The sequence below is a fragment of the Leuresthes tenuis genome, unplaced genomic scaffold, assembly GCF_036924035.1.
Source record: "Leuresthes tenuis unplaced genomic scaffold, fLeuTen1.0.hap1 SCAF_3, whole genome shotgun sequence".
Taxonomy (NCBI): domain Eukaryota; kingdom Metazoa; phylum Chordata; class Actinopteri; order Atheriniformes; family Atherinopsidae; genus Leuresthes; species Leuresthes tenuis.
This window is the reverse complement of record NW_027325357.1, coordinates 25,605,293-25,614,269: the sequence shown is the minus strand read 5'-3', so window position 1 is coordinate 25,614,269 and position 8,977 is coordinate 25,605,293. Positions and strand designations below refer to the sequence as shown.

The window sequence follows — 8,977 nt, the reverse complement described above, 5'->3', positions numbered from 1 at the left end:
GGACGTTGCTCATGGCAGAAAGCAGCCTGTAGAAAAATAATAGAGGCGTTTGCTTTTAGCGAAAGCAATTCAACAAGTGCTATCAAAAGAAAATAAATCATCTGCTGCAAAAGCTTATTCCACATCTTTCAAACAAAGCGACCATCTCAGTGACATTACACGTTTCTATTGACAGTAACTTTAAAAAGGCTCCTTGGCTTTTAAAGGGGGAGAATAATTTAAAACGTTCACTTACCAACTGTTTTCATTTGCTCACGTTAATCCTCGGATCACACGAACTAATTACACATAAAAACAGCTGACGACAGATGAAACACAAAACTTTCTCTTGACTTACACTCAGGACTAGGGTGTGACCGCTCACATTTATTGCCGACCTCCATGTGACCGATGACACTCACCTGTCGGAGCTCCGCCCCGAAGTGTCGCGATAAGAAGGAAGAAAAGAAAACTGTCATCCGAGCGATCCAACCGCAGATTGGTCTGCGATCCAGCATGGTGACAGAGATCACTTGAATGTAGACTGATAAAGACATCTGCCCTCATCAGTCTACAGCGAAGCATGGCAGAAGTTCTTGAAACGTTTGTTGAACCCGGGTTTAAAACTGATGAATCATCTTTATGCTGTGCAAAGGACAATTGTTTCAGCATGACGTTTTAAACAGATTAAAGTCACTAAGTGCACCTGAATCAATGATAGAATGGAGCCAACCACGAAGATGGTTAAACTCGGGTAATGTTATGGCAGATTCTAATTTAAATAATTTTACTTAGTTGTCTGCTCTATTCCATTTATTCTAATATGAGAATGAAAAATAATGCATACTCTTTGGAAACGGAAGTACACCCACAGCCTTGTTAACTCTACCAGCATGAGCACAAAAAGAGTTCTTGGAACACAGCTGCACCCCTCTGCTCTATGTTTCCACCCCAGGTTCACAAAAGAGCACCTGGATGTTTAACAGCATTTCTGGGACACAGGAAAAAATAAAAAGCATATTGCACACAAACAGCAAAGCCTCATTCCAGTTGTGTAATAGGGTGGAGTGAGCATCGTGGTTTGGGGAGCTATGTATTCAAAACTGATTCAGAGTGTTTGTTTTTGTTTTAAACTTGAGAATTGCAGGGCAGCGGTCGGTGATCTGAAACGACTGTAGTCAGGAGGAATTGTCCAGAATTCCTCATCTTTGTGTAAGTTCAACAAGCAGCAGCAGGAAATGCTTGATGGCGGTTGTTGTCCGAGACAAGAAAAGTAAAGCCGTTAGTGTATCATTATCATCATTGTAGTCAGATTAGGCTTGTGACTGAGACCCAATTTCAGTAACAAGCTGAGAAGTCTTAATAATTTCAAAGGACTTGCAAACTTTTTCTTTGTACAAAGTTCAATAGGAATAGCTAGTTATCTGATATCTCATCATCTGTTAGCTCTGCATGTTACTGATATTTTTAAAGATAGTAGGTATGTCCATTGGTGTTGTTTGCTTACCTGCATTAATAAGTAAATAATATGCAAGTTTCAAAAATCCTTTGCATGACATAGGACTCTTGTTCTATTCCACATAAAGTGCAGCGTCATTAGATCCAACATGAAGATAAGACTTGAAACCCCACCCATGTTTTGATGAAGACGCAGGAGACTCCCTTTTCCACTTTAAAAACCACAAGGGAGATGACCAGCTAATTTCTTAACATTAATCACTGGTCTAGCTGCAAGAAAACAACAGTGTCAGTCAGCCAGCAAAATAATTACAGTAACCAGTGCCTGAGTGCAGCTCTGAGTGACATGTTGTCCACATGAACCACGCGACATCCCTGTGACGCAGTCAGCATGCATGTGTGACAGTATCTTGACTGAACATCAGCTTTACATAACAGCCCTCATTTTCTTCAACATACACACATGTAATAGCAATGACTCCTTCATCAAACCCTAGCTTTATTTAAAAACAATTTACTGAGTTACTGGAATTATTTCATAAATTCAAACCACATGTGAAAGCATTTTTGCTCACGCTTAGGTTAAAGGAAAGTTAATCAACTGCTGGCTGGTGAGCACAGTACCAGAAGCGCATCACTGGAGGACAATCAGAGAGCTCAGCAACAGCTCTGAGCCCCAAGAAGGTCAATTTGAAAGAGAACATGACACAACAATCTTTCAAATAAGTACGATACAAATGAGGTACTTCTGTAATAATAGCTTTATTCCTCTGGATCCACAAAAAAAGCAGAAGTTTTCTTCAATTAACTTTTGTGGCCTTTTGCGTGCAAAAACTACACACTCTGATCTGGGAATTTAGCTGATGGAGAGAATTGGGAAAGGAAATTAAATTACTAATGTTTTAAGGCAAAGGTCGGCCACAAAACATGATGTCATACTTACTGTCAACACGAAGCTCATTTGTCTCAGGTTGAGGAGGAAATCTTCTCAAAGAGAAGCTGTCATTCTTCTCTTTATTGTGGAACAACACACCAACTAGCAACTAAAACACAAAGTTCTAATGTTAAAAGGTTTTTTTTTTATAAGATAGTCTAACCTTCTTCTGGAGTCCGAATACAAATCTTTTCATTATGTGGAGATATCAAACCTGGGTGATTGCACTCAAACGGTTTTGTCCACCTGAACTGCTGAGTGCCATGTAGGTCCCACATTTGTACCAGGCTGGCAGCATCACAGCGGGCATGAGAAGAGTCAGGGGCCTCTTTCCTGGCTCGACACCATTTGTCTGCAGAGCAAATGGTGAGCAGATTAAAAAAAAAAAAAAAAAGGAAACTCTAAAAACAACCATTTCTGTGTGACTGATTATTGGTCAAGATTTGCAGGGGTGTTGCACCTGGTTAGTTTGAGGTTGCCCTCTTGTTTTATTTGGCCAGAAGAAGTCAAGAACGAGGCTGTTGAGAATGACGCCTGACTTGGTCACAATCCGGCTCCCAAATGGCCTGCTTAACGAACTACAACATAACAACAGCAGATAAGAAAGGAATGTCACATTGCTTGGCAGCACATACCACACATATCCTGCTGACATGATCAACAGCAAACTGTAGGAAGAAACACCAGCACCTTGCAACAGACACCATGAGGTCATCTGGCCCCATGACTACGACTTGTCCAGTCAACAGCTCTTTTGGGAGGGGGTGGATAGTAGAGCTGTATTCAGTTGGAGAAATTCGGGAGTAATTCATCGTCTGATGGAGCACTTCCGTCTGATTCTTGCTGTAGCAAGAGCAGAGAGTGAGATATGGGTGGAAACTATAAGGCACAGATTAGCAATTCATTTCCGGGGTCCGGTTGGAGACATGCATGGGCTTTTTATCTTTGACATTTTATGAGCAAACTAATTATTTTAACAAATAAAATAGTGTATTATCAACAGTGAGGATGGCACAGTTGTGAAATTGTGAGCCCTTTCGTCACACAGGAGGTCGGTTCTTGAATTGAACATGCTGGCCAGCTTGGGTCTTGTTGTGTGGAGTTTGCATGTTCTTCCTGTGCCTGCGTGGTGCTCTGGCTTCTTCACACATGTATGTTAGGTTTACTGGCAATTCTAAACTGGGTGAAGGTAGGAGTGAGAGCGTGCATGTATCCGCCTAAGCCCTTTGATAAACTGGAAATCTGTCATGTGTATTTCACTTCTCACCCATCATTAGTTTGAATAAAGTGGGGCTAACTAATGAATGGACAGATGTGGGCTCTATAATGAAATATGATACTACAGTGTGTTTCACCTGAGCATGACAGAAAGCAGCTCAGTTACTGAAGAGTTGTACTTCGGGTCACCCAGTCCACTGGCCATTGCTAAAGCTGCTGTCAGAGCCTTCATGGGGGAAAAAAATAAAACATTTCAGGGAACTACTGATTCAAAAAGGCCATTATCTAAAATTCTGCTTAATTTACACTGCAGCACCCAGTACCTCAGCAATCCATTGGGATGTTTTATTTTCAGTGACAAGGCTATCTCGGAGATGGAAGCCCTCTAAAAGGTTCAGAGCAGCTATCAGGGCTGCACCAGCAGAGGGGGGAGGAGGAACTTGAATTATAAACTCTAAAACAAAACAAATCAGATTCCAGATGAGGGTGAATATGCTTCTTTAGTGAATATTGTAGTTCAATGTGGTCTTTACCCTTGTAGTGGCCTTCAAGTGGTTGCTGTACCTCTACACTATAGTTACTGATATCCTCTCTGCTCAGGACCCCTCCGTTTGCTTGCACCTTTGTACAGAAAGAGAAAACCAAGATCTCCTACCATGAAAACAGACCATGTAATCTGTTTGAATTACCTCATTCTCCATCTCTTGTGATAAGTTCCCATGGTAGAAATTTAGAAGGCCAGCCTCCAGGACTTCTGCCAGACCAGGCATTCTTACATATGAGCCAAGACTCAGAGCACGGCCATCTGAGACGAACAGGTCCCTGAAACGTTCCAGGAACTGTTCGCCTTGTATCTTAGATATTGCATTAGCTTTAGACAAAGACATATAAGCCACACCATTAGCCCCAGATGAAATAACATGAGCTTTGACATGAGGTGTAAAAGCAAAAATACAAAACCATAAAGAGGAGTCGTTTGACTCACCAAGACTGTGCGACACATTGAATCCTTCCCTGGCTACATCTGCAGCTCTGCTGACAACATCCGGCCATGACAGACTACAGAGGATTTGTACAGTGATATTTACCACAATCTCAAATTCTAGAAGAAGAAAATAAAGATGCTGTTCTATGCGCTTACCTTCCATACAAGCTGTGAGCATGGTGCAACCCCATAAGCATACCTGGCACTCCAACAAGTAGACCAGGCTGAGAATAATTCATAGATAAACTAAAATAATAAAATCTGAAATATGCAGATATGATGCTCCTCACCCTGACCTTCCATTACCTTAATATCAGAGGCATTTTGCAGCATTTGCTCTTTCATTGTTCTTGGTGCAGATCCCTGAAAATTTATCACCCTGGTTTCATTCCTCTGCATGTCATGAATCAACATCACTCCTCCTCTGCAGATAGATAAAGATGAAGAGGTAAGGCCTGGCATATAGTTCACAGAGATCCTGTCTACAGCACATCAGTCACATACCCACCAACACCTGACACATGTGGATGTACAACACCAAGGCACAGGGCGCCAGCGATTGCTGCGTCCACGCTGGACCCATGGTCACGAAGAACTCTTTCACCGACCACTGTGCAGAGCTCATGATCAGACAGCACACCTTTTGGGAGGACCTGCAGAGCAGCTGCAGTTGGGGTGAATGGTGTAGTCGAGACTGGACTTGTGTGGATCTTACGTCACAACGTACCAAACTTGTATCCAGATAAATTTTCACAACCAAAGCAATGGTCACTCCCATGGCAAAGATAATGCATACAGCATATAGTTGTATGGGCACGCCCTGGCTGTAGCAGTCCTCCTCCCTCTCTTTGAGTTTGGGCGGGCTTTGGTCGAACATATTTGGGCTACCAGGTGACACCTCTCTCAGCTGAATCAGATCTGTGGCAGCATCAACAACATTTAAATCTTGATTTAAATGGAAACTCAAGGGATTGATAAGCCAAATCTCTGTTTTTACTCAAAACCTCAGAACCCAAAGAGCTTCCCTTTTTTCCTCCTTTGACAATGAACAAATTTACAAAAAGAGATAAACTACAAAATCTACTCTGCTTCTCACCATGTTTCGTCAAGTCGTTGACAAAGTCATTTGGCACTGACCCATCAGCCAACTCGGACGAACTGCCAAAACTCTTGTAGCTAAATGTTGACTGCTTGTTTAGTTTTGTTTCAGGAAAAACATCCATCCTTGCTGTACTTCCACAAGTACTGAGTTGGCTCAAAAACACAGCAGCCCTCCTTATTGTACTCCTCCACAAAGTGCACTCCTACTTCAGCAGGAATTGAGCACAGGTGCAATCACCTCCAAACCAATGAGGTCAACATTTGCCTCAGTGAGACTGTGAGTAGTTCAGTGTCATCGGGACATTCTGTTTTCAAAGTTGGACTTTTTATTGACGTATAAAATAAAAAAAAAAACAGTTTTAAGCCAAGCACATATGGGTAAATGCACATTAATGCCCAAAGCATATCACTTTGCCCAAAATGTTTGAGGATACATTTTGCATAGGCAGCACCTTTTTCCTCCACACGTATAAAATCACACGCATACACATACAAAGAAAACACTTTGATATAGTACAAGTTAAAGCAATAATATAGCTGCCCATTACCTGATTACAATTGTCAAGTCTTGTAGTGAGTTAAGATTAGGTGTTCATCTTCAAAAAAAATTCACACAAAATTGGAAAATTTCCTAAAACATGACGTTAAAGAGAGTGTGTGTTCATTTGAGCATTAAGATAAGATTAAATGTGCATGAAGCCATCGGATCTGATTAATTCATGGTTGTATAAGCAGAGTTTCAGTGACCGAGGCTGCGATGTCCTGGCTGTTGGAGGTGGAAGGAGTGCCGCTGGACTCCCTGGCAAACACGGTTTTGGCGCTGGATGGCGTTGCGGGACACGTGATGCCGGTCTGCCAAGGCCTTTGCTTTCTGGATGCAGGTTAACTGTGTCAGCTCTGCAAGAGCTTCAGGCTGGGAGAAAGAGCCAGTCATGGCTCTAGTGGTGGCAGCGCTGCTGCTAGGAGCGGCGAGCTCTGCATCTTCCATCCTGGAAAGAGAAAATCCGTCATTTAAAAGCCACTTAAATAATAGAATAAATAAAATCGTTGAGAATTTTTCTGTCCATGAAATTTTATACAAATACAATATCTTGGGGTCAAAATGCAACACACTGCCAGTAAGGAGGCCTTATGCTGCCTCACCTGTCACTTTCCATGTTTGCAGTTGCATCTCCATGAAGAGGTGAGATGGACTGTTGCGTATCAGCCAGCTGAGCGTCCTGGTTTTCAGCTGAAGCTGCCTCTGTGAAAACACAAGTGGACATCTGTTACGTTAACTGGGCTGTAGTCCATTACAGCCATCAAATCTTCCCTATATAAATACATAACTCTGTATATTTGCATAGAAGTTGTTTTTGTTGCCGATATCCTGAATATTAAATGTTTCAACCTTTATGAGTGACAACAAGCCATCCTTCCTCTACCACTTGTCCAGACTTCGCGTCCTCAGGTGCCTCCTCCTTTCCCCCAAAAAGAAGATGAGTGATCGCTCTGAACATAACTGTTTCTGTCCTGCTTCGCTTGTTCAGTGCAGCAGGAAGCTCCAGTGTTTGTAATAGACTTCAACTGTGGAGGATATGGATAAATAGTAGCTTTCAGATCACTATACCTATAAAATGCACAATCACTACTTTCCATTCAGAACAAGGACTCTCTGATTGTGGGGGTGGGTGACGCCATGACAGGCTTCCCTCCTGTTATTTTTTTTTTTAAATTTAATCAGTGTTGGATCAGCTGACTAAGACGTCCAATAAAATTCCTGGTAGTACAGTAGGTTGAAAAAGGACGCCAACTCCCCCAGAATTTCATTGTTTCGTCCATCTGTTTCTAAATATGTGGGGGCGGAGCTTCGCTCATCAAACATCCTGTCAGTGGAAAATCCTTAATGCTGAGTCGTTCAACGTAACGTTGGCGTGCTCTCTGGAGTCTGTTTTAATGGTGGCATCAGTGATTATCATAGATTCGGGTGCCAATAATAGGATTAAAAGCAACTGCATTTAAAGAGAGGGTTTGTCACAAACGGATCTCAGTTTACATGCATGCTCTTTAAAATGCGTTATTTAAAATCTCTCGATCAAACTGCCTCTTCCTTTGTTTACAGTAATATGAGGGCACACCACGGGCTACAACAATACAAATCTTCTGCAAACCAACAGTGACGGTGAATCAGCATCATATAGTTATTATGCACAGGGGTTATTTTATTAGTCTCTGAATACAATATAAATTAACACCTTACCTGTGGTTAGTTTCTCAGTTTGACTCGCAGACCATTGTGGAGTTTCTGTCCTTTGCTCAAAACCAGTGTACAAGCTTGCAATACAAGCCTGTGCTTCGCCTCAATAAGATTGTTGTTTTGTATTTCAAATGTTCAACCGAACCAGTCAGCACTCGCCCCGCCCACAAAGCGGAAACCACCAATCAGAGGTCGCAAACGGAGCCCGCAGCTTGATTTGAGTTTCATCAAAGATCAAACCTTGCGGTCAAGAAAACTACCATCAGATTTCAGAAAACTCAGACTTGTGCTTGTTTCGTCTCAACTAGTTTGTTCGAGCATTGTAAGGTGGAAAGGGCTGAATACATAAAAGCTTGGAAGACGGAGGCAGGAGATGAATTGTGCGGGAGTGTGTTTTTTAGTGTGTAGTTTAAGTTAAACTGTCGTTCATACATTTGTTTATCAGTTGTGTGCTTGTGATTTGATAAGTTCGCTGTCGATCTGAGGTCTTTACATTCTTACATTGACCGGTTCTGTACTTCAAAGTAAAAGGGGATTTCCTTATGTCAGTTTCTTTGCAAACTTCCTTGTGTGCTGCTGTTGGATACATGTTTTGTGTTGCTGACCTGCTGTCTGTCCCAAAAAACAAAATTTAAACCCTCCAGCTGATCCAAAATCTGCATCAAACAGTTCTGATGAGAATTTGAGGGCGAGAGCTTGTTTCTCCAGAACTGGATTCTTTTCAATGGCTCCCTGTTAAATTCAGTATCAAATTTAAAATTAAATTTATGTATATATATATATATATATATATATATATATATATATAAATAATCTCCTCATATAAAGCTGACCTAAAGATCACATTGTTTGATATTTTCCCACTTGCACTTGACTCTCAGACAGGTTTTCTTCAGAGTTTCTAAAAGTAGAATGGGGAGCCTTCAGTTATCAGGCCTATCGCTTGTGTAACCTGCTGCCAGTATGAGTTAGGGAGGCAGGTACCCTCTCTACCTTTAAGATTAAGCTTAAAACTTTCTTTTTTTTTTATTAAGCACATAGTTAAGACTGGCTCAGGTGACCCTGA

General features: G+C 41.7%; 2 protein-coding genes across 3 annotated transcripts; both read right to left on the bottom strand.

Moving 5' to 3' along the window:
• Positions 1–2,030: 2,030 nt before the first annotated feature.
• LOC140304043 (glutathione hydrolase 7-like) lies at positions 2,031–5,797 on the bottom strand. The gene is made up of 15 exons (XM_072383058.1): positions 5,671–5,797; positions 5,302–5,492; positions 5,079–5,227; positions 4,881–4,998; positions 4,731–4,798; positions 4,575–4,648; positions 4,279–4,460; positions 4,123–4,210; positions 3,913–4,043; positions 3,727–3,815; positions 3,062–3,214; positions 2,832–2,949; positions 2,586–2,723; positions 2,381–2,480; positions 2,031–2,074 (listed from the first exon to the last, which is right to left on the bottom strand). Exons 1-15 carry the CDS (start codon positions 5,795–5,797, stop codon positions 2,031–2,033), a joined length of 1,770 nt encoding a protein of 589 aa, XP_072239159.1.
• Positions 5,798–5,978: 181 nt separating this feature from the next.
• LOC140304217 (tumor protein p53 inducible nuclear protein 2) lies at positions 5,979–8,069 on the bottom strand. 2 transcript variants are annotated; one of them, XM_072383202.1, is made up of 4 exons: positions 7,908–8,069; positions 7,066–7,235; positions 6,819–6,918; positions 5,979–6,664 (listed from the first exon to the last, which is right to left on the bottom strand). In XM_072383202.1, exons 2-4 carry the CDS (start codon positions 7,172–7,174, stop codon positions 6,415–6,417), a joined length of 459 nt encoding a protein of 152 aa, XP_072239303.1. In that variant the 5' UTR covers positions 7,175–7,235; positions 7,908–8,069; the 3' UTR covers positions 5,979–6,414. The 2 variants fall into 2 exon arrangements, with proteins under 2 accessions (XP_072239303.1, XP_072239302.1); XM_072383201.1 differs by having other exon boundaries at positions 7,066–7,241; positions 7,915–8,069.
• Positions 8,070–8,977: the final 908 nt, after the last annotated feature.